Source organism: Sciurus carolinensis, chromosome 10 (genome assembly GCF_902686445.1).
Source record: "Sciurus carolinensis chromosome 10, mSciCar1.2, whole genome shotgun sequence".
NCBI lineage: Eukaryota > Metazoa > Chordata > Mammalia > Rodentia > Sciuridae > Sciurus > Sciurus carolinensis.
Genome location: NC_062222.1, coordinates 28,387,540 through 28,412,684, shown reverse-complemented (window position 1 = coordinate 28,412,684; position 25,145 = coordinate 28,387,540). Strand labels below are relative to the sequence as shown.

Sequence of the window (25,145 nt, the reverse complement as noted above, 5' to 3'; positions counted from 1 at the left end):
GGCTAGCCAGCCCTGAACTCACAATCCTCTTGCCTCAGCCTCCCAAGCGACTAGGATTACAGGCATGCATTACTGTGCCTGGCCTTTTACATTTTTTAAGACAGGGTCTCACGAAGTTGTCCAGTCAGTCCTTGACCTTGTGATCCTCCTGTCTCAGCTTCCTAAGTAGCTGAGATGACAGGTCTGCACCATGGTGGGGAAAAAATTTTAATCCCATCTGTACTGAACATGAACAGACTTTGTAAAATTGTCGTTATTCCCCAATCAATACAGGATAACAAGTATTATCATAGCTCTTATGTTGTGTTATTATAAGTAACCTAGAGATTACTTAAAACCTAAGGGAGGATGTAGGTGTACATATGTCATAGGCAGATACTGTGCCATTTCGTATAAACACCTTGAGCATCTTCAGATTTTGGTTTCCACAGAGCAGGGGGAGAGGGACCTGGAACCAAGCTCCTGCTGCTGCCGAAAGATGGCTGGAATCACTTTCCAGTCTACACCAGTTTTAAAATCTAAACAAGAAAAAGTGGCACTTTGGTGAGACACATTCCAAATATTCTGATTTATGGAAAAGAGGCTAGATAGAGGTTCTGGGACCTGGTGGCATCAGCTGGAGGTCTCTGTTTATATTAGTGTAATTTGCAGCTTACATTCATTTGTATAATATACACTCAAGAAGAGAATTAAGAGATTGTATTTAGGCATCCAGTGTGGATGAAGAATGCTCAATGAGGTTGGAATATAATTACAATATGTTACAATAACCGATATGTGTAGACTTCTCTTCAGTACCTGTGCACAGTACAGGTACTGATTCCAATTAAAGGTAAGCATTTTCATTTTAACAGATTAGCATTGAAAAGATAACGTGGGCCAGGCATGGTGGCATACGCCTGCAATCCCAACTCCTCCAGAGGCTGAGGCAGTAGGGATGCAAGTTTGAGGCCAGCTTAAGCAACTTAGTGAGACTCTGTCTGAAAATAAAAAATTAAAAGGGCTGGGAATGGAACTCAGATGTAGAGTGCTCCTGGGTTCAATCTCCGGTAATGCAAAAGCCAAACCAATCAACCAAACAAAACTTGGCCAGAGGGTGTAGCTCAGTGGTAGAGGGCTCACCTGTTATGTGCCAGGCACTGGGTTCAATTTCAATCTCTAGTACCACAAAAAAATGAAAAGATAACCAACAATGAATATTCAATGGTGTTTTCTTGTATTTACCAAAGTTCTTGAGAACATAAAAACCACCTGTGAGATGCTTGTCAAAACACTGACTTAGCCAGGCATGGTGGCATGCACCTGGGATCCCAGCAACTCAGGAGACTGAGGCAGAAGGATTTCCAAGTTCAAAGCCAGCATCAGCAACTTAGTGAGGACCTAAGCAATTCAGTGAAAACCTGTGTCTAAATAAAGTATAAAATAGAGCTGGGGATGTGGCTCAGTGGTTCAGCACCCCTGGGTTCAGTCCCTGGTACCAAAAAACAAAAACAAGAAAACAAAACACAGACTCAAGAGATCCAACCCAGAACATTGAATCAGAATTTCCCTATAGGAGGCCTGGCTATCTATTTAACAACAACCCTTTGCATTTCTTACTTTTAATACAATACAGGAAACTTTGGCTTGGTTTAAGAAATATTAAAGGGCCATGGATTCAGTTAAAATTGTTCTATAAGCATTAGGTTTTTGTTTTTGTGCTTTTGGGGCCTCATACACCCTAGGCAAGTACTCTATCATCGTGCTACACCACCAGCCCTATGCTGGTGAAGTTGTAGGGAAACATTGTACAGGGGCTTAGAGGGGCATCTCCATTAACCAGTGGCCTAACTTCATGATTCTTTAATCACTTGCACATGGAAATGCAAATTAGCATGACCAACCAGTGTGACTGTTAGGAAACTTAGTGGTATGTATCAAGAGCCTTAAGAGCTAGGATAGCTCAGTTGTTAGAGCATTTCCCAACATGCATGAGGCTCTGGGTTCAACCCCTGGTACTGAAAAGGAAAAAAGACAAAAAAAAAAATCCTTTAAAATGTTTTTATCTTATGCTCTAGTAATTCCACTTTAAAAATTTTCTGATAGGTGCATGCCTATAATCCCAGTGGCTTGGGAGGCTGAGGCAGGAGGATCACAGGTTCAAAGTCAGCCCAATTTATCAAGGCTATAAGCAACCTAGTGAGGCTTTGTCTCTAAATAAAAAATTTAAAAGGGCTGAGGATGTGGCTTAGTGGTTAAGTGCCCCTGGGTTCAGTCCCTGGTACTAAAAAACAAAACCAAAAAAAACCCAAAGGACTTTCCTGAGGCACCGTCAGGTGTGGTGACAGACGTATGTCTGAACAGTATCCCAACAGCACCACCTCTGGGTCTGCTCTGGGTCGCTCTCCACTTCCTAATTGTGCAAACGGGAACATAATATGTAACCATTGCTCTGCACCTTGGTTTCCTCACCTATTAAGTGAGGAATAATAGCACAGTGGTTACAAGGATTAAATTGGTTAAGATGCATAAAGAACTTGGAATGGTGCTCGTCATGGTCAACATTCCAATGAATCTTAAGTATTATTTGCTACTGTGACAAAAACATTCATCACTGTATTGTGTATAATAGGAAAATTTGTTGAAATAAGCTAATTGACCAGAAATAGGAGAATGAATACATACAGTCTTTTATGTTCCTGCAGAAGAATATAATACACCTTGGGAATAATCGTGGCGTGGTTACAAAAACACGTGCTGGAGTCTGAAAGCGAGCCTGCCTGTGACAGGCTGTGTGGCCTAGAACCATTTCCTTAGCATCGTGAGCCTAGTGTTCTCATCTGAAGATGGAGCAGCAGAATACCTATGTCAGAGGGTTAATTGGCTCATATATGGAAGGCACTTGGGCTATATTTTGGATCTGGAATGTGCCCAAGGCCCATGTGTTGAATGAAGGCTTGGTTCCCCGCTGTGGTATCACTGGCAGGCAGCGGAGCCTTTAGGAGGTGGGGACCCGAGAAGGAAGTTAAACCGCTGGGGGTGTACCCTGGCAGGGGACATTGGGACCCCAGCCCCTCTTTGTCTCCTTGGTTGATGTGATGAAGACTCCTCTACCACACACTCTGCCAGGCTGCACTGTCTTACCACAGGCCCAGAGCAACAGGGCCAAGTGGCCACGGACTGAAACCTCTGAAATTGTGAGCCCAAACAAACCTTTCCTTCTTTTCAATTGATGTATACCAGGTCTTTGTTACAATAACGGAAAATGGACACAACTTGGAACAGCTCTCGGGTCAGTCAGTCAGTGTCTCCATGTAGAGCCGGAGTCCTGCAGCCTGACTGCCTGGCGATCCTTCGCACACAGACCTCCCAGTCAGCAGCGGAGGAAATACACTCCCTGGTACAAAAGTCACACAACCTAAACAAAACCCAAACTCCCCTTCGGATTAGAAGCCATGGTGAATATACACGTAGACCTGGATGCCATGTGCGCAGGACCATGAGAAGGAACCAGGAAGAGCTATTGCCCAGGTGGCATTAGAATGGACTAGTGTGATTAAAAGAAAAAAGAAATGGGATAAAGAGAGAGCCCCCCACCCCCGATAAAAAACCTGCCACAGCCACTAACAAGCCCTGGCAAGGGAAAGGAGCCAGAATGGTTGTGCTAATCTAGTCGGTGTCCTCCTCTTGCTTTTCCTTGCTGGTCCTTCTACCCCCTTCTCAACTTGGGTTTTTCATCACTATAGGAAAGGGAAAGGGGAAGACAGATTTACACCCATTTAGGGGGAAAGATGTGCAATACAAACTTGCAAAGAAAGAACCAGGAGCTCCTTCCAAGTTACTCCACCTCACTCCTAAAGCCCTCGGTGGGGCTCTGGACACAGCTGGATGTGGTTTCTGTTCTCCAGGAGCAGGTGTACAAGCCGCCTTGGGAACCCAGAGGGTATTGAGTTTTCTCTGACCCAGTAACCTTAATTCCTGGGCAGGATAAAGATCAGTGGTCACCAAGCCCTTCTTCCACCCAGCCCTGTTCTACTGACCTAAACTCCCTTTCCCTAAGGACCAGGCCCTCAAAGTCACACCCAGAGGCTTGAGACACCACCAGGGCTGTCTGGCAGGCATGGCCAGAGAAGAAAGGAGGACTCACACTGGAGGCCAGCGTTCCCCGAGTGCCCCTGGACAGCAATGGGAAGACTTGGGCCACCTGCCCTGGCTCCCTCTCCCCTGCCCCCTCCCAGCCGTCTGGTGACAGCTCAGACAATGTGCCCCTTGGTTTACTGCAGGAGGGAAGAGAGCTGCTTTTTTCAGGTCTTGTCACTATCTTTCTTTGTCACAGATCCAACATGGCTTCTGGGACTTAGAGTCACTGCTGCCTTACAGGGGTCTTTCCATTTTTTTTTTTTTGTAATGGACCAGCATTAATGAATATTTATGCTGTGCCCCCAGTATGCCCAGAACACGGAGAGTATCCAGAGATACAATAGCTATGCAAGTCGAGGGGCTATTGAAAGGGGCCTTATTTCTAAGAAATCACCAATTGTTCCTGTTGCTTGTTAAAAATGCTCTTGAGAAAATAGAGCCATCCAGGGAAGAGGACAGGTGAAGAATCATATATCCTGAAGACCCTTGTTCTTGTCCCTGGGTCCCAATGGAGGAATCTGAGTGTCAATGACATATCAAAAGAATTTGGCTGTAGTGGCATTCTGGAAATGTAATCAATGCCCAGTAGCCTGTGAAGCATCTGAGGGACCCGTGGATGGCGACAACCTTGCGGATATCACAGGACTTTTGTAGCAGACAGAGGCTGTTCATCAATATTTGCCTTGAAGCCCTAGTGCTGAGGCTGCCACAGCCATGATTTCACTCTTTGGCATTTCACTTATCTGCAGTCAACCATGGTCTGAAAATATTACCTGGGAATTTTCAGAAATAAATAACTCCTAAGTTTTAAATAACTTGTATTACTATATTGTTACAATTGTTCTATTTTGTTATTACCGATTGTTGTTCATCTCCTCCTGTGTCAAATTTGCAAATTAAACTTTATCACAGGTATAGGACTATACAGGATGAGGAATGATCTGTGATTTTAGGTACTGCACTGAATGGAGGGTTTTAGAATACATCCCCCAATAAGAGAATAAGGGAAGACAATTGCATTTAAAATCGAGTCACCCACAGAAAATGATGCCAATTTGAAACTATTTTGGAAAGCACATGGGTGCTTTTCATGATCTACGGTTCTGAGGTCAAGGTATAGTTTCAAAATGGAGTTGAAGTTGTACATTCAGGGCAGGGGATATGGCTCAATGGTAGAGCATTTGCCTAGCATGTGGGAGGCCCTGGTTTAGATCCCCAGCACTGAAAAGAAAACAACAAATACCACCACCACCACCAACAACAACAACAAACAACCTCACAGAACTGTGTTTCACCCTTCTGAGAAGAAGAAGAGGGAGGCAATGCCCCCAGTGAGAGCTCTCTCAGTCAGGATATATTTAGGTCCTTAACACATCAAAGTTCACACATTGGAAACTGCCCCCAGGGCTGTACAGAGAGGCTTTGAGGTGCCACAGATTTTGAAATCTTCCTCCCACACACTCTGCAAGGGTTAGCTATCATTTTTCAAGTTGGTTCCTGAGACGGGTGTCAAGAGGCAGATCTGAGGACCGTGAAGTCAGAGGCAGGCCCTTTGGCTCCTGTGGTTTCTAGAGTCAACAGTTTGAAGAATTTCACTGCAGTTCTGTTTACATGGTCGCTGAGATGTGGAGTGTGCTCTTCCCTCACAGCCTGTCAAGTAGGGAACTAGAAATCACAGTGGAGAGAGGGCAAACACACCTGGTAAAGACCTGCGCAGAAGGAAATGCGTCCTTGAAAAGCACCTGGAGAGGTGTAAAGGGTCGCGTTCCCAGCAGGTGCTCCTGCGGTGAGTGATGCCTATCATCTCTGGGCTGGGCTCCTGATTGCCCTTCCATGTTTCTTGGTGAGTCCTTTTAACATCTCTGGATAACCAAATATCATGTTCATTGATGTGGGTGAGGGTGTCAAGTGTATCTTGCTTGAAAATTGAAGTAGAACAGAAAATTGTTGAATGTCAATCAAACTGGGGTTCCTTTCACTGTTCTACTTGGGGGGGGGGGCTCAGGAGGACAAAGGTCACCAGGCTCTCTGTTCCTTAGGTATCAATGACCCTTTCCATCACTTTTCTTTTTTTTTTTTTTGGTACCAGGGATTGAACCCAGGTTTTTCTCAATGCATCCCCAGCCCTTTTTAAAATTCTTTTATTTTAAGACACTAAGTTGCTCAGGACCTCACTAAGTTGCTAAGGCTGGCCTCAAACTTGCAATCCTCCTGCCTCAGTCTCCTGAGCTGCTGGGGTTACAGTCCTGCACCACTAGGCCCAGCTCCATCACTCGTCTTGGTCCCATTGCAGTAGATCCCTGGCTGCAGGGCTTCAGTTCTTCCAGGGCTTCCATAAAATGGGCCCAGTGAAGAAATGATTCCACTCTTGTTGAATCTTAGAAAGAATTCACAGTGGGCCTTCCAACCGGACATTTCTCCGTCTTTGATGTGAGTATGGTTTCCTTTCCGCTGTCTGCCTCCCGCCCAGCTCCAGACCTGGCCTTGCAGGCTGTGCTTCTGAACTCACAGCACACTGAAATGTTCTCTGTTAGAATCCTCTGCAGCATCATCTAGAAACTTCAGTTAGAATGGGGGGCTGTTCATCTGAAGGGAATGGGAGACACCAGGCCACACACCATGGAGGGCCATCCAGGAGTTTTATCTTTTCGATCTTCTTAGCAGCCCAATAAGAGCCGGGCACAGTGGTGCCCTCCTGTAATCCCAGCAGTACGGGAGACTCATAAGTTCAAAACCAGCCTCAGTAACTTAGGAAGGCCCCAGGCAACTCAGTGAGATCCTGTCTCTAAACAAAATACTAAAAATAGGCAGGGATGCAGCTCAGTGGTTAAGCGCCCCTTGGTTTAATCCCTGGTCTCCCCGCCACCAAAAAAATAGACCAATAAGGTAGGTACTGCGATGCTCCTTTTTAGGGAAGGAAAATGGAAAGTGGAGAGGGTGAGAATTGGAGAAGGTCACTGCTAGCCACTAGACACACATAGATCTGAGATCTGAGCCTAGCTCCGTGCGCTCTGTGTTCTGGTCTTGACACAGCTATGGGACGTTGTACTTATCACAAAACATAGCATGAAAATTTTAGATAAGCACAAATTTTAGATAGATGAGTATTTGCTTATGGTATAAAGTAACTAACTTGAAAGTGTTACCTCCTGAGAAAATAAGAAGCATAGATTTGGGCTGGGGTTGTGGCTCAGTAGTAGAACACTTGCCTAGTATGTGTGAGGCACTGGGTTCGATCCTCAGCACCCAGCACCACATGAAAATAAATAAAATAAATGCATTGTGTTAAAAAAAAAAAAAAGCATAGTTTTCAAATTGCACATCAGACTTTTTTTTTTTTTTTTTTTTTTTTTTTTTTGCAGTGCTATTGATGGAACCCAGGGCTTCATGCATGCTAAACCAATGCTTTGCCACTGAGCTACACCGCCAGCCTCTCATCTATTTTTCTTAAGTGAACCTTCAACAGAGATAAGCATGATCAACAATGAGCTTAAGGGTGATTTCAAACCATTTTTTTAAAAAATATTTTTAGAGGTTGATACACATTTATTTTATTTATTTATTTATATGCGGTGCTCAGAGTCGAACCCAGTGCCTCACATATGCCAGGCAAGCACTCTACCACTGAGCCACCACCCCAGCCTTCAAACCATGTTTAACTTACAGTTATACTTGTGAATCCCTGGGAGGGAAATTTTTGTTACATTTAGAGTCATAGACTAGGAACTAGAAAGGGAATTTGAAGATACTGCCTTATGGACAGATCACAAACTAATGGCCAGTGTGACATACTTATCCAGAGTCACCTACTGGCCAGCCCTTGCTCTTTCCAGTACACTGCATTCTCCCACAGCGCCTCTCTCCAGAAGTCAAAAATAAGCCAGAGTGACATTCAGCAAGGTTGGTCAGTATTTGGGACTGTCATTAAGTGGTGATAGTGAGATTGGGTAGAAGAAATAAAAGATAGGTAGAAAAGAAACCAAAGAAAGGACAAGAAAAAAAAAATATATATATATACATATTTTGATACTGGGGATTGAACCCAGGGACCTCAACCACTGAGCCACATCCCCAGGCCTTTTTAATATTTTAGTTAGAGACAGGGTCTTGCTTAGCTGCTTAGGCCCTTGCTAATTTGCGGAGACTGGCTTTGAACTCACCATCCTCCGGCCTCAGTTTCCCAAGTCTCTGGGATTACAGGCATGCACCACCACCCCTGGGCAAGAAGATATAATTTTAATTTTAAATTCTACATGCCTTTCCAGGCCTGTCACTCCCAAGTTAGTTCTTCTCCCAAGCCTGTTACTCCCAAATTTCTGGGACATCTGTAAATCTTAGAGTTACTGAAAATTCACCCATTTATGAAAATTACTTTGTGCACTAATCATTATCTCATGTAATAAGAAGATTAGGCAGAGAGATACACATTTTAAGGAACATATAATTTAGGGGGCTTTCCAGTGTTATCTACTGACCACATCAGGCTAAGGATCCTGAGAACAGCCAGATACCACAAACCATCTGTGATCACCAGACTGATGTCCTCTGTACATACTTCCTTATTCCCACCCCTCATCACCCCTTCCTTTAATCTCCAATGGCCTGAGAACCCCCAAAGTGCCCCACTCTCCAGATGCCTGTATTCTCCCTCCAATGTGTATTCCTTAATAAATCTCTGACTGACACATCCTTAAATTCATTTCTGCAACATCTGCCAAGGACCCCACTGGTCCTGAGTTGAGCTCACAGTGTCCAGCAACTCCTCTGACATCCTCTGGTGATAGTAGCTATAATAAATGAATTAGCATTTACTCTGTATTTGCTGTGTGCTGAGCACTGTATAAAGGACTTACACTCTTTACCACATTTAAGCCTCATAATGGTCCAGGAAATAGATTGGCATCTTTGTTATTTAGCTGAGGAAAGTACAACTTGGAAGACGACATCACCTGCATTACACTAGTAAAACAGCAGAGGTTTGTCAGAATCAAAGCTCTTGCTCTTAACCGAGTGTTCTTCAGCTGTAGCCTCTAGGTCGACCCTCATGGGTCACCTACCCCCACTGTGTGACAGGGCTGAGCCCCAAACACTTCCCCTCAACTGGCCCTTCCTGGGATTCACCCCATTTCACAGATAAAGGAACCAGAGCACAGAGAAATTAAGTAATGTGCACAAAGAAACACAGCTAGTAATCATTAAGATGATGTGACATTTATATAATAAGAAATATATATTTGGTCTTGTCCCTTTTTCCTTGCACACAGTTCCTAAAACCTTTGGAACCTGCAGAGTGATCAATTATCTTTGAATGTTAATGAGATGATTGACTAATGGCTGGGGCTCAGAGGGAGCCTCAAAAGCGAGTCTGCTTGTCAGGGGAACCAGCCAGATCAGAGGGTGGGAACTTCCAGCCCCACCCCCGCTGCACAGCCGACCCCGCACCTCCAGAGGGCAGAGAGGGACTGGAGATTGAGTCAATCGCCAGTGGGCAGTAATTTAACCAATCATGCCTTTGTAAAGAAGTTTCCATAAAAACCCAAAGGACAGCGTTTACTGAACGCGTAGAGGTGCCGGGAAGGCGACACACCCGAGAGGTCGCAGAGGCGCCTCCGCCCTTCCCCCACCTCTCACCCTCCGCGTCTCTTCCTCTGGCTGATCCTCTCTATCCTCTGTGATGTCCTTTATGATAAACCAGTGAACATGAATTCATGTTCCCTTAGTTCTGTGGCCATTCCAACCAGAGTGAACCCGAGGAAGGGTCCTGGGAACCTTCAGTTTATAGCACAAAGTTAGACAAAATTACAAGGCTATTCATCAAACACCCTCCCCTCCCCCTCCCTGGTCGTGGGAACCTCTGATTTGCAGCCGGGGCCTGCAGCTGAACTGGGGAGGTCTCCAGTGGACCTGGAGGTGGGTGATGGACACTGTCCTCTCTCTTCTGCACCTCCACCTGACCCGGGAGAGTCCAAAGTTCATCGTCAAGAGTCAGAAGCTCTGTTCCTTGTCAGGACCACTGCATGGGGCAGCTCACCTGGAGAGTCATTCACGGAACCTGTGACTTCACTTGGGAGCTGTCTCCTGTTTTCATGCAATGGGCTCAAATATTGATGCTGCTTTTGTGAGAAATAGAAAGTTCGGTGGTCCATTTTTAGAACAGAGTATTTGGCCCTAATTGGCAAGATCCAATTGTAGCCATTTTAACTATAGCTCTTCCCTTTGCCCGCCCCAATTTTAAATTAGCCAATCCCATTGAGGGTAACCCCGAGCTCCTCCTACAGGGCAAGGGGGCAGGTGGACAGGCCGCCCAGGTGCGCCTGCTAGCCAGGTTGGTAGCAGGCATAAAGTTTGCCTCGCCCACCCACTTCAGAGCAGTGTTTGATTTCTTGCAGCACCTCGGTATTTCTAACAACTTGGGTCGAATTTACCTGAAAAATAACCTTTCCGTTCTGCTCTAATGTCTCCAGGAGCCACAAAAACATGGTGGCTTTAAACATAGTGTGTCCAGCTAATAGAAATTGTGGGCATCACGAGAGGCAGGGAGATCTTTAAAAGCACTAGATGTGTTCACTTTGCGCAGCTGGGTTTCAGCTCTATCAGAAACTTCAACCTCACCCCTTCAGCTTATCAGATCCTTGCCCTTATCAAACACAGACCTTGAGTTCATTGCCTTTACACCACAGGCTCATCAGAAAAGCAAGGACACAATTCATTCTCTGATCAAAGCTGCCTCAAAGGAGTCTTCTGTTCAGCCGGATGCAGGAACTTCCATAAAGTCATTCCCAGAATTTCAGCTATTCCGCCTTCCTTGCCCCTCTGGCAACAGCCCTTCATGTGCCATGCTTTTGCCCCTCTGTGTTGGGGCAGGCATCTTAGTGCCAAATGGGCCATCCAAGATGTTGCCATCAGGCACCAAACTCCGACCTGAACAGGGTTCTGCCCTCACTCATTCACACCGGACACCCCGATCGGGGCTCAGGTTCCACCCCCACCTCCCAGTGTGCTCTGGTTCTCAGCCTTCTCCCTTGGGTAGTCAAGGACAAACACTCACTCTATTTGCCCGGGTCTGTTCCTTCAATCTAGGGCCCCACTACAACGACCATAGTACCCTTTGAGCACTTTTATGGTGCCGTAAAACTTTACAGCAGCCTGCTGGGATAAAACCGTTCCCACATTTCTGAATGGAGCTGTTTATGGCAGACAAGACTACCATACCCTCTGACAATACTAGCAGATATTAGACTTTTCAAAGGGGAGGGACTGAGCCACAGCGACCTGACAGCTGGCTTAGGGGAACCCCATGGTGGCAGAGCTAAACGGACTGTGAACAGTTAAACTAGAAAAGAAAACAGCCTTTGAGTCCCACAGCATCAACCAGAAATGAATGGCCTTATGCTTCGCCACATCCCCGCTGCTGAAGTGTCTCAAATCCGCCTGCGTCTCTCCCCCAATTTTTCGCTTCTTTGCTCTTTTCTTGCCTGGGTTGGCAGGGCTCGCCATGAGCTTTGTCAGCAAATCCCGCTGAACTGGCTTTTCCTTCCATCTCGGGCAGGCAGAAAAATCAAAACCAGGAAAAAGCTGGCAACTCAATCACAGCTGCTTGTGCCCTGTGCCCAGGATCAAGCAGCCAGCCCAGGCAAGGATCCTCGGGCCCTTGGAAGGCTCCTTACCTGCGATCCATAACGGCCATTCCTGGGCATCAAAAACGGGCCCCAGCTTCCTCCAAATGGGGACTCTGCTCCCCGCAGCCCTCAGACAATTGGGTCCTTTATAGTCATCAGGCTGCAGAGTTAAAGGGTGGCCCAAAGGAAAATATAAACAGCTTGTTGGCACAAGCCAAAGGGGTGGGGCCGCGGTACCAGGGGACAATGGGAGCCAATGACCAGCCTCTTGGGCCTCTGTTTGCTTAAGATATTGTGTTTCATTCTGAAGTAGGGGAGTTGGGAGTAAGGAAGACTAAATAGGAAAGGCCGAGGCCTCTTTTTTTCTTTACATTGAGGGTCTCTATTTCTGATGTTTTTCTTTCCAGTACCAGGTATTGGACCCAGAGGCACGCTACCACTGAGCAACACCCTCCGCCCTTTTTATTTTTTTATTTTTGAGACAGGGTCTCCCTAAACTGCCCACGCTGACCTTGAACTTGCCTTAGCCTCCCCAGTAGCAGGCGTGCACCTCCGTGCCTGGCTATTTCTGATGTTTCTTTAACGACCATCCATGCTTTGGCAACACCCTCCTGTGCCTCTCAACCTTGAATCCTGCTCTGAAATTCAGATTCCTATTTATGACTCTAGGACACTGGTCACTGAAGGTTCCCGCGACTCTCCAAGTCAATGTCTCCCCTTTCAGACCTGCCCACCCCCAACATTATCTTTGCTTTTCCCATTTTCACTGAGCAGGTGCCTGAAACTATAGGTTCTGTGTTCCCTTCAATGATACGTCAATGTCCTAGATTTCAGTTTCTGAGTACCCAGAAGAAAACTTCTGATACAAGCACCTAATAATAAGGCAACCATCCGAGAGTGGCTTTCCTGGGCTCCATGTCAGGAAGTGCCCGGTTGCCATGGTGAGGAGAAGGGACGTTACAGAATAGAACCATCTTGGGCTTCCTTCAGTCTGTCAGTATCTCCACTGGCTCAGCCCCTCGCAAAACCCCGGACAGTGTAGTGCAGGATGTTCTTCAGGAAGCCATGGAGATGTGGTTCCCATAGAGGCTAAGCCCCGCTCTGAGAGTCCCTGCTCAGGGCAGGCAGGGCGACAGAGAGCCAGGAGTCCATGATCTCATAGACTTTTAAGGTCAGGGCCTGGAGGGTGGCCAAGACTTTCTCTGGCAGAACTTGGCAGGATTCAGTATTTCAACTGGTCTGTCTTGAGCTAACTGGTTCTCAACCATAGGGACACATGCTTCAAGTCAGATTCTGTAAGCAGACGGTAGGTTATGGATACGGTCTGCAAGGGTCTTCAGGCACCTGAGCATTTCATATGGATAGCTTTCAAGGAAGGAGAGAGAGTTCATCTGAGGCCTCCTTCCTGAAGGAAGTCCAGCTTGAGGAACCGAGAGATAAGTTGGGGAACCAACTGCTTCTCCTTCCCCGGGGAAATGCAAGCAGATGTGTAGATGTGGGAAAGAAGGAGTTTGCAGAGGTGACTTATCTGGCCCAGGTATGGAGCAAACTTGGCCAGCATGGACAGATCCCAGGAGCAGCTCACTTCCACCTCCTCATACAATGCAGATCCACCCCTTCAGGACCTTCCTGGTGTTTCGGACGGGCATTATGAAACTCTGTGCTTACAGCGCAGGTGTAGCAAAATTTTTCTCTGCTTGACCCACAGAAAGGGGCAGGTGAGGAAATTCATCCAAGACTCTTTCCTTAAAGTTCTACTAACACCTCCAGGGCTGCTTCACCTCCATCCTTGGATAGTCCTCTGCTGTATGCCCCTTACTCAGGCACTTTGGTGAACATCAAATAGGCTTGGCTCCTGATCATAGGCTCCAGAAGTTCTGATGAACATTTCATAAATCCAGCACACCTCCTGGGGTGAACCTTCTTGGCAAGCTTAACATCAAGCCCACCCGGTTCAGCTTGTAAGTGTCAGGTAAGGCACCACCATTAGGCTTCTGGAGGGAGGCAGCGATAGGCCAGGCCTGCACCATGTCCCAGGGAAGAGCACCTGGGCAGTTCTTCCAGAGTGGAAGTAGCCACAGCCTCACCCTTCAGTAGGCTCTGCCTGCTTGCTCAGTTCCAGGAGTCTGGGTGGGGCTGAATGTGCATCCTGATGGACCAGATCTGGACATGGTTGACCAGACGCTTGGACCTCAAAGAGAACCAGGCCGTGACTCTAGGATCCAGGATTCTGATCTGTCAAGGACCAAGAAGTTCTCATTCTGAGAACATTCTGACCTTTACAATAAGTAGCAGCGCCCCTCCCCACTCCTTGCTGATAGTTCCTACAATATGGCGCCTATGGTGCCGTCCCTGCTTCTCTTCCGGGACTTCACCTTCCCGCTGGTGCAAACTTCACCTTCCCGCGGCGCGAACTTGTACCCTATCAGGAGCCTAATAGAAGAACACAGCCAACCAGCCTGCACCTCATCATACCCCCTCATTCCCTCAGCATAAATACCCATGTGAACAATAAAAATTTGCAGCTTGATCAGAATTCCTGTCTTGCTGTCACTCCCTGTGTCTCTTGTCCCTTTCATTCCTTCTCTCTTAGGTTCGCCGTCCTGCATTGATGTCCTGCGGGCCGGGACACTGATCTCTCTTGCTGGGTGGGCTGGCGCTAGGTATTGTTTTTAATTTTTATTTTGACTGCCACAATTATAGTATATATTTATGGGGTGCGGCATGATATTTTGACATATGTATACATTGTGTAATGCTCAAATCAGGGGGTAATCAGTGTATCCATCACCTCAAATATGTAGCATTTTTTCTTTTTTGTGGTGAGAATGTTCAAAATCCTCTCTTCTAGCCATTGTGAAAGACACAACACGCTGTCGTTAATTATAGTCACCCTTCTGTGCAATAGGCAAATGACAGGATTTCATTCTATTTTTGTAGTTGAATAGTATTCCATAATGCATAAAGACACACACATGTATTATTTATATATATATATATATTATATATATATATAATATATATATATATATATATAATTTTCTTTGTCCAGTTATCTGTTGATGACCACTTAGGTTGACTCCATCTCTTGGCTTCTGTGAACAATGCTGCAGCAAGCAGGGAAGTGCAGATCTCTCTTCCACATACTGATTTCATTTCCTTTGGATATATGCCCAGCAGTAGGATTGCTGGCTCATATGGTAGTTCTATTTTTAATTCTTTGAGAAACTTTCATTTTTCAGAAACTTTCATTCTGTTTTCCAAAATGGCTGTATAATTGACACCTACATCAATAGTGGGTAAGAGTTCCGTTCTCTCTCCTTCTCTTCAGCCTCACTAGCATCTGTTACTTCCTGTCTGATTGATGATAGCCATTCTGATGTGTCATTGTGTTTTTGTTTTTTGGGGGACACTTGACCACTGAGTTACTTCCCAGCCCTATTTTGTATTTTACTTAGAGACAGGGTCTCACTGAGTTGCTTAGGGACTCGCTTTTGCTGAGCCTGGCTTTGAACTCTCCATCCTCCTGCCTCAGCCTCCTGAGCCGCTGGGATTACAGGTGTGTGCCACCTTGCCCGGCTTCATTGTGTTTTGATTTGGTTTTCCTGGATGATTACAATGTTGAGCCCTTTTCTTATGCCTGCTGGGTATTATTATTATTATTATTATTATTATTATTATTATTATTTGTTATTACTATTTTCTGTACTGGGCGTTGAAACCAGGGGTGCTCTACCACTGAGCTACATCCCCAGACCTTCTCATTTTTAAACTTTGAGGCAGGATCTCACCAAGTTGCCCAGGCTATCCTCAAATATGAGACCCTCCTGCCTCAACCTCCAGAGTAACTGGAGTTACAGGTATGCCCAACTCATGTCATCTTTGGAGAAATGCCCATTTTTAAACCAGATTATTTTTTCCCCTATAGAGTTTTCCAGCTTCCCTATGTATTCTTGATATTAACTCCTTGTCAGATGCATAGTTTTACAAATTATTTTACAAATATTTTTTCCCATTCTGTAGGTTGTCTCTTCACAAAGCTTTGGTGTGTGAAAGCTTTTGGGTTTGATGTCATTCATTTGTCTACTTTTGTTTTTGTGGCCTATACTTTTGGAACTATTTATTTATTTATTTATTTATTTATTTTTGTGGTGCTGGGGATGGAACCCAGGGTCTTGTGTGTGCTAAGCCTGTGCTTTACCATTGAGTTGTACCCCCAGCCCCTTTGTTACCTATACTTTTCAGGTCTTATCCAAAAACATCATTGTGCACACCAAAGTCATGAAGCATGTTTTCTTCTAGTAGTTTCATATTTTACATTTAAGTCTTTAATCTAGTTTGAGTTGATTTTGTGACTGGTGAGAGACAAAGGTCTAGTTTCATTCTTTGCATGTGGATATACAGTTTTTCCAACACCATTTATTGAAGAGACTGCCCTGCTGTGCACAGTGGCCCATGTCTGTAATCTCAACGATTCAGGAGGCTGAGGCAGGAGGATTGCAAGATCTAGGCCAGCCTCAGCAATTTACCAAGACCTTGTCTCAAACTTAAAAAAATGAAAAGGGCTGGAAGTGTAGCGTGTTGGTAAAGGTCCCCTGGTTCCTACCCCAGTGCCGGAATGAATGAGCGAATGAATGAATAGAACATATTTGGCCCACTGTGTGTTCTTGGCACCATTATTGAAAATCAGTCAGCTATACAAGTTCATTTTTCAAATGCTCATTTAATTTGCACATGTGTAACAAAACAGAAGTTAATTCTGTGTATGTAGAAGGCAGGACAGCCCTGGCTTCTCTCTGTTGATTGACATTTTGCCTTTAACTCTACTGCACCAGTTTAACCTCTCAGTGCCCTGTGATAACAACCAGGGCCCAGAAAATGTGCCTTTCCCCACCTTTATATGATTTCTAAACAATACACTGAGATTAGAGGTCAATTTAAGAGCTATTTAGTTGATTATGTGGCACTGCATAAGTTACAGGCACACAAACTTAGAGAGAAGTTACCATGTGGAATAGTCATGATTTATAAAGGGAAGTGCAGTAGTTACCAACAGTACTTCATAGAGAAACAGAAAAATGTTGAAATGTACTCATTTTCCACAAAGTTCATATTAAGCTCTTCTGAGGATGATTATAAAAGCAATAATTCAAAAGATGCTATCCTTTCTAATCTACAATAGTTTTAAAACATTTATGATTCTACCACAGAGAGTCATAAATACAAATTAATCTTGTTTAATTTGCATTGGAGTGAGCTCATCTGGTGCCTCTTCCAAATAGTGTGGGAGGCTCCTTCCTGCTCTTGTATTATTCTAATGAATCCGAAAGAGCTGTTGTGTCTAAGTCATGTCTTTAGATTTTAAGGTACAGATTATCTTCTGGAAATAATCTAATTTTCCTCTAAAGTATTAAGATCTTGTCATTAAAAAACCCAAAGCTTCAGGACACCAAACACAGGTGCAACAAAAGAAAAAATTAAAAAATTTTTGTACATTGAAGGATGCTACCCAGCAAGATAAATAAATAATCTACAGGATGGGGAAAATACTTGCAAATCATCCGTCTATCTGATAAATTTCTAGTAACCACAATATATAATAAACTCTCACAATTCAACAAAAAAGGCAATACAATTTAAAAATGTGCAAAAGTCTCATATAACCATTATCCAAAAATAATATATGAATTAATAGATATGGAAAATGAAAAAGTCCCCAAGATAATGAGGCCTCGGGGGAGTGAAAAGAAGGCCCTGCCCTGAAGCCTTCATTGCTCAAGACAAATGTTTTCCAGGTGCCGGCTGCAGACAGGGCGGAGGTGTTTTATCACTGGTAATGTGACAGTCTCCAGGAGGCGTTAATCTCCTTCACAGTAAATCCCCTCCCGACACTGCCCACAGACCCTCCTACCCAAAAAAGCTCCAATTCCTGAGTGCCCAAGGACACTGATATGTCCACTAGACCACCCCTCAAAATAACCTATATAAACCCAGTCCCTTTCTTGGTTCAGTGACTCATTTTCCACTAGGAAAGTGGTTCCACAGACGCCATTTCATTCCTGCATCCCCTGCTCCTGAACAAATAGCTGAGATGATCTGTGAGGTTTGTGCCCTGCCTGATCTTTTTGCGGTAACATAAATGACCAACAAGCACATGTGAGGATGCTTAGCATCAGTCATAAGATCAATGCAAATAAAAAAATACAGTGTGGTGTGACCGCACACCTTCTAGGATAACTATAATTTAAAAAGAAAGAAAGAAAAACAAGAGTTGAGGAGAATATGCAGGTCCTGTTAACCTTGTACTTTACTTTTAGGAGTGTAAAATGCTTCTGTTGCTGTGGAAAACAATTCCACCATTCTTTAGAAGATTAAACAGAATTACCATATAATCCAACATTTCCACTCTTAGATGAATACACAAAGGAATGAAAACAGGATTCAAAGAGAAATATGTATACCCATGTGCACAGTAGCAATATTCACAATAACTACAGGGGGAAACTGCCCAACTGTTCATCAACAGATGAATGGATAAACAGATTGTAGTGTATGCATGCAATGGAATATTATTCAGCCTTAAAAAGGAATGAAATACGAACATAGACCACTTAAAACATTAAACTGAGTGAAATAAACCACACACAAAAGATCACATATTGTATGATTCCATTCATATGAAATACTCAGAATATATAAAGGAACAGAACAAAGATTGATGGCTTCTAGGAGCTTTGGGGAATGGGGTTAGGGAGAAAATACTTAATGGACCTGGGGCTTTATTTTGTGGTGATGGAAATATTTTGGAATTAGATAGAGGTGGTGGTTGTATAATACTGTAACATTTAACATGTTCAAATGTTTAATTATATGTTAGGGAAATTTCATCTCTCTCAATTGAAAAATGAATTTTCTAAGTTTCAGTATCTCCTGGGTTTAACAGGTTTAACTGAAAGATCAGCCTGCAAGTTTACTGACATTTTAAACAGAGGATTTATTCAATTTGTTCGTTCATCGTCCACCATCTATGAAGCTCCAGGCACTGTGGTGCTCCTGGGGGCCAGGAGATGCACCTGCACCTTCTCTACCAAAGGTGTGGAAGAACAAGACCCTAGTGGGAAGGACCGTGGTGAGCAGGGCAGGCTCACTGATGTTTGGAAGTGGCTGCTGAATGCTAGGTGGTTCCTGTGTAATCTCATTTATCATTCAAAACTGGCTGGGGCGCTGGGGATCTAACTCTGTGGTAGAGCGTGTTCCTTGCATGTTCAACACCCTAGGAGGAAGAAAGAAAGCAGGGGCGGGCCCAGTGGCACATGCCTGTAACTCCAGCCCCTTGGGAGGCTGAGGCAGGAGGACCGTGAGTTCAAATCCAGCCTCATCAACTTAGTGAGGCCCTGAGCAACTCAGCAAGACCCCCTCTCTAATAAAATATTTAAAAAGGCTGGGGGTGTGGCTCAGTAGTTAAGTGCCCTGGGTTCAATCCCCAGTACCACAAAAAAAAAAAAAAAAAAGGAGGGAGAGAGGAAAAGGAAGGAAGGAAGATCAAAGCCACTTGGTGGGGGCTGGGGTTGGGGCTCAGAGGTAGAGCGCTTGCCTAGCATGTGTGAGGCACTGGGTTCGAGCCTCAGCACCACATATAAATAAATGAATAAAAAATAAAGGTCTGTCTATATCTAAAACAAATTTAAAAAAACAACTTAGTGATGATGGTGGCAGGAATTATCATTCCCATCTTACAGATAAGGAAACTGAGAATTGGAGCATTAAATTAACTTCTTAGAGTCACCCAGCCTATAGGCAATGGAGTCAAGTTCTTTTTTTTTTTTTTTAATTAGTGCATATTGATGATATAGGACTATGGATTTCATGGTGGCATATTCATATAACATACTTTGATCATGTCTACCCCCCATTTGCCCTCTGTTACCCTCGCTGGCCACCACCCACATCCATCGTGGCTCTACTCATTCATCTTCCCACCAGTGGTGTAGAAGGGTTCCTTTTTACTGTCATCCTCTGCAGCATTTACTGGGTTTTGTATTCTTTTTTTTTTTTGCATTAAAAAAATTGTTCTGTTTAGATATACATGACGGTAGGGTGTATTTGGGCATATTACATATACATGGAGTATAACTTATTCTTGTGGTTATACATGATGTGCAGTTTCCCTGGTCGTGTATTCATACGAGAACACAGGAAAGTTGTGTGCGACTCATTCTACTGCCTTTCCTATTCCCATCCCCCTCCCTTCCCTTCATTCCCCTTTGTCTAATCCAATGACCTTCTATTCTTCCCTCCTCCCCCCTTACTGTGAGTCAGCATCTGCATATCAGAGAGAACATTCATCCTTTGGTTTGGGGATTGGCTCATTTCACTTAGTATGAAAGTGGTTTTTGTATTCTTTTCTTGGTGTGGTGGGGGGGTAACCAGGGATTCAACCCTCAGCCAGATCCCCAGCCCTTTTTAATGTTTTTGAGACAGGATCTCACTGAGTTGCTTACAGTCTCACTAAACTACTGAGGCTGGCTTCAAACCCACGATCCTCCTGCCTCAGCCTCCTGAGCCACTGGGATTACAGGAGTGCCTGGCTGGTTTCTGTGTTCTTTTTTTTTGCCTTACTGGGGATTGAACTCGGGGCCTTGTGCTTGCAAGGCAAGCACTCTACCAGCTGAGCTATCTCCCCAGCCCGGTTTCTGTGTCTTGATGATAACCATTCTGACTGGGGTGAGACGGAATCTCAGAGAAGTTTTGATTTGCATTTTCCCTGTAAAGCCAAGTTCTTTCTCTGCCTGTACCCTGCTCCTGGGCAGAGGCGGGTGAAGAACTGAATATGTTGGGGAAAAAATGCTCCCCAGTCAGAAAGAAAAATAAAATCATGACTAAAATGCACTAAGAAGCATTTTAGATATCAAAAGAGCAGCGTGTCTCTCTTTTCAGTGGGATGGATACACAAACAAGAAGAAAAAAAAGAATTGTCGAACTTTTACTGAGAAAGTATCATTTATAAAACACAGTTATAGAGCTTTACAGAAGTCCAGGGATTTTTCTAAGTAATTTGATCACATACCCTTATTTTGCAAATAGGAAAAGAAAAGGAGCTGCAAAATTAACTGACTTATCAGAGCTATGTGGCAAGAGGGCAGCAGAATGAATGAGGCTGGGAACCAAGACTTTTTTTTTTTTTAAAGGCAAAGAAACCATGAAATTTTATTTTTAGTTGTCATGAACATAATAACTTTATTTTATTTATTTTTATGCAGTGCTGAGGATCAAACCCGTGCCTCGCATGTGCTAGGCAAACGCTCTACCACCCAGCCCCAGCCCCAGCCTGGCAACCAAGACTCTTAACACCTCGTCCAGGATTTTTTTCACGGTGCCACACATGCAAAATTAAGAAACTAACCCCAAGCCAGGTGCTGTGGGACACACTTGTACTTCCATCTGACTCAGGAAGCTGAGGCAGGAGGATCACAAGTTCAAGGTCAGCCTCAGCAACTGAGTGAGACCCAGACTCAAAATAAAATAAAAAGGGCTGGGGATGTGGCTCAGTGGTAGAGTGCTTGCCTGGCACGTACAAGCCAGGGCTTGATCCCCTTTACCACACACACACGCAATTGACCCCGGGTTAATCTTTTATGAAATATATTGCAAATTTCTTCGTATTAGCAAACAGTTGGTACTTTGTTAACTCTGAATACCTAGTTCTTACATAATGTTTGATGTTCTTAGTGAGTTTTCTAGTTCATTCACCATGTATTTTATTAAACGAATCTATACATTAGAGACTAATCACAAGGTATAATTGTGGGAAGGAGCACTTTTCAATGCTGGGTCTGCCACCACGCCAGGCAAGCGCTCTGCAGTGGAGCCGCGGCCCGAGTTCCTGAACTTAGTTTTAATATCCGTAGGCCCCTTGGAAAGCTGGAACAGGAAACGAACTGAGAACAAGAAGGAAGAAGAGACCTTGAAAACACGGACAGAAGATTTGGCCAGGAATTTCACCAAGAAAACACAACTCTGTGGGGCTAGAACTCTCGAGCACAGCTGTTCCTCCCACCCCTGGGCCCTGGTTCCTTCCTGACCATCACGGCCATTGGCATTGGTCTTATTAAACATAATACCCAAAATAATTACAGGGGCTGGAGCGTATTTTTTTAAAAGATGAGGAGATGACATCACTACTTTCTGAATTTGAACCATTAGATTATATAATTCAGAAAATTGCTATCTACCCTTTAAGGATGCTCATCATCTAATTAAAATTTTATCCTCCATTCAAAACAACTGCCTCTTCATCACCGCACTCTGGTGACCTAAAACTTCAATCACCCAAAGGTGGAGCTCTGCCCATCCCCTCCAAAGACCTGAAGCCCCAGTTGAGTGGCTGAATTCGACACCCCGTGGAAGTCCAACACACTAAATACCCCGCTGAAGGGGGAAGCATCCTTGCCTGCTGGTATTTTTTTAAAAGAGATATGCACAAGAAACTACATTCCCACGTCAAGAGACCGTGTCATAATATGATTAATGAGGTTGGGTAGAGGCACGGCAGAGGCCCTCTGGTTGACAGAATGGTCAGACGTGTTAAGTCTTCTCAGATGATTCTGGAAATTATACACTTCTAAATTTAAATTATATAATTTTTGCAGAGCTGGGGATTAAACCCAGGTCCTCACGTATGCAAGGCGAGTACTCTACCACTGAGCTACAGCCATAGCCACATATTTTTAAATTCTTTCTTTTCCTTTGACTCATTTATTTATTTGGAGCTGGGGACTGAACCCATGGCCTCATGCGTGCTAAGCACAGCTTTACCCTTTGACCTGCATCCCCTTTCTTTTTAAAGAAATAAAAGGATGCTATCTTAGTCCATTAGGGCTGTTATAACAAAATACTATAGACTGCATGGCCTATAAACTTGATTTCTTACAGTTCTGGAGCTGGAAGTCCAAGGTCAAGGGACAGCCAGATTCCATGACTGGTGAGGGCTTCCCATCAACTGACAACTATCATTTTGCCGGGTCCTTCCATGGCAGAAAGGGTAAAAAGCTTCTCGAGTGACACTAATCCTATTCATTTTATATCAGTGGAATCAGATCTTGTCCAGTCTTGGAAATCTAAGGCTTCAGTGCCCCGTTGGTAGACCTCCCCACCCATCTGAACAAGAATCTGCTTTTTCATATGCCTTCTTGCGTTCCACTTAATTATTTTGAGATGGATCCACTTGTTCAGTGGATTAATAGTTCTCTATTTTTTTTTTTTTATTGCTGAGTGATGTTCCATCATATGAATATGTCACAGTTTGTTTATTCACTCACTTCTTTCATTTTTTTTAAGTGGGCCCAGAATTCCTGGGCTCAAGCAATCCTCCTGCCTCAGTGTTATGGTTTGGATGGGAAGGGTCCCCCAAAAGCTCACATGGGAGACAATTCAAGAAGGTCCAGAGGAGAAATGATTGGGTTGTGAGAGTCTGAACCCAATCAGTGATGTAATCCCCTGCTAGGGATTAACTGAGTGGTAACTGAAGGTGGGGTGTGGCTGGAGGCGGGGCCTTGGGGGCGTGGCTATGGGTGGATATTTTGGTATCTGGAGAGAGGCGTCTCTTTCTCTGCTTTCTGATCATGACATGAGCAGCTTCCCTCCGCCATGATGTTCTGTCCCACCTGCAGCCCTGTGGAATGGAGCCAGCTGCCTGTGCACCTCTGAAACTGTGAGCCCTTTAATAACTTTTCCTCCTCCACAGTTGATCTGCTCCGGCCCTCTTGTCACAGCAGTGCAAACGCTGACTAAACCACCCAGCCTCCTGAGCGGCTGCAACTACATTCACACCCCGCCCAGCTGGCTTCCACTCACTTCTTAAGTGGTTTTCACCAATGAAGTTATTTGATAATCTAAATGGAGAGAGAAGAGACTTGACCTCTAGTTTCTGAGAATCCGGGTTTCCTCCTACCTTTCCTTCCTTGCTCTTTCCCCTTCTCCCCTCCAAATTGCCCTCATGGCGCAGGCCTGTCCCAGGCTTCTTCCTGCAGGCCCTGTTTGAAGCTGGCTACAGAGCTCCAGGCTGCAGGGCCGGGTCTCTGTGGCATCTCCGAGGCCTGCACTTCTCTCTGCGTCCTAGTTCCCTGTCCCTGCTCTGACTTGTACGTCCCTCTTTATTTCTTTTGCTACTTTCAAGTCTCCACTTCCTCTCTCCTACACGTGACTGTGACCCACTGACTCCTCTTCAACATCTGTGCTCAATTTACCTTGCCCAGAAAGCTCTCCGTGGTGGGCCCCAGCCCAAATCTGTCTGATCTTGTGTTTCTGCCAAATATATTTCAGTTATATAATTGCTGGGAGGTGGCATGGTAGTTTTTGAAAGGAGAGACTTGGAACAGGCCACCCCAGTTCAGCTGTGACTTGGCCCTGTCCCTTTGTTTCCTCATCCATAAGTGGAGGACAAGATTAATCCTACCTCATGTGATTTTCATGAGGATTAAATGAGATATATTTGTCAATCATAAGAACAATGGTAGTATGTTAATTTTAAGTCCTTTGGGTATAAATCGAGGAGTGGGATAACTGGGTCAAAAGGTGGGTTCATTCCAAGTTTTCTGAGGATTCTCCATAGAGCTTTCCAGAGTGGCTGTACCAATTTGCAACTCTACCAGCAATGTATGAGTGTGCCTTTTTCCCCACATCCACGCCAACATCTATTATTGTTTGTGTTCTTGATAATCGCCATTCTAATTTGAGTTAGATGGAATCTTAGAGTGGTTTTAATTTGCATCTGTCTAATTACTAGAGATGTTGAACACTTTTTCATATATTTATTAGTTGCCTGTGTGTCTTTTTCTGTAAAGTGTCTGTTTAGTTCCTTGACCCTTTTATTGATTGGGTTCTTTGTATTTTTGGTATAAAGTTTTGTAAGTTCTTTATAAATTTTGGAGAGAAGTGCTCTATCTGAAGTGCGTGTGGGAAAAGACTTTCTCCCATTCTGTGGGCTCTCTTTTCACATTACTGATTGTATCCATTGCTGAGAAAAAGTTTTTTAGTTTGAGTCCATCCCATTTATTGATTCTTGCTTTGATTTCTTGTGCTTTGGGAGTCTTGTTAAGGAAGTCTGATCCTAAGCCAAAAGGACTTAAAATTAGCATACTACAGTAACACGGTCACATCAATGTTTATAGCAACTCAATTGACAATAGCTAGATTGTGGAACCAACCAAGATCCCCTTCAATTGATGAATAGATAAAGAAACTGTGGTGTATATACACAATGGAATATTATTCAACCATAAAGAATAATATATTATGGCATTTGCAAATAAATGAATTGAATTGGAGAATATCATGCTAAGTGGAATAAGCCAATCCCAAAAAACCAAAGGCCGAATGTTTTCCCTGATAAGTAGAGAAAGATATACA

At 44.3% G+C, this 25,145-nt stretch overlaps 1 protein-coding gene across 3 annotated transcripts in view; it reads right to left on the bottom strand.

Annotated features, from left to right (window-relative positions):
• The window catches only part of Trim2 (tripartite motif containing 2), a 199,360-nt gene that overhangs the window by 122,575 nt on the left and 51,640 nt on the right, over nt 1–25,145 (bottom strand). Inside the window, exon 1 of one of the 3 annotated variants that reach the window (XM_047566337.1) lies at nt 11,787–11,896. The exons of 1 other annotated variant lie outside the window; for it this stretch is intronic. In XM_047566337.1, coding sequence (XP_047422293.1) covers nt 11,787–11,816 — 30 coding nt within the window. In that variant the 5' untranslated portion in view covers nt 11,817–11,896. Of the gene's footprint in view, nt 1–11,786; nt 11,897–25,145 lie in introns of those variants that run through there. One more of the 3 variants, XM_047566336.1, reaches the window with a different exon arrangement.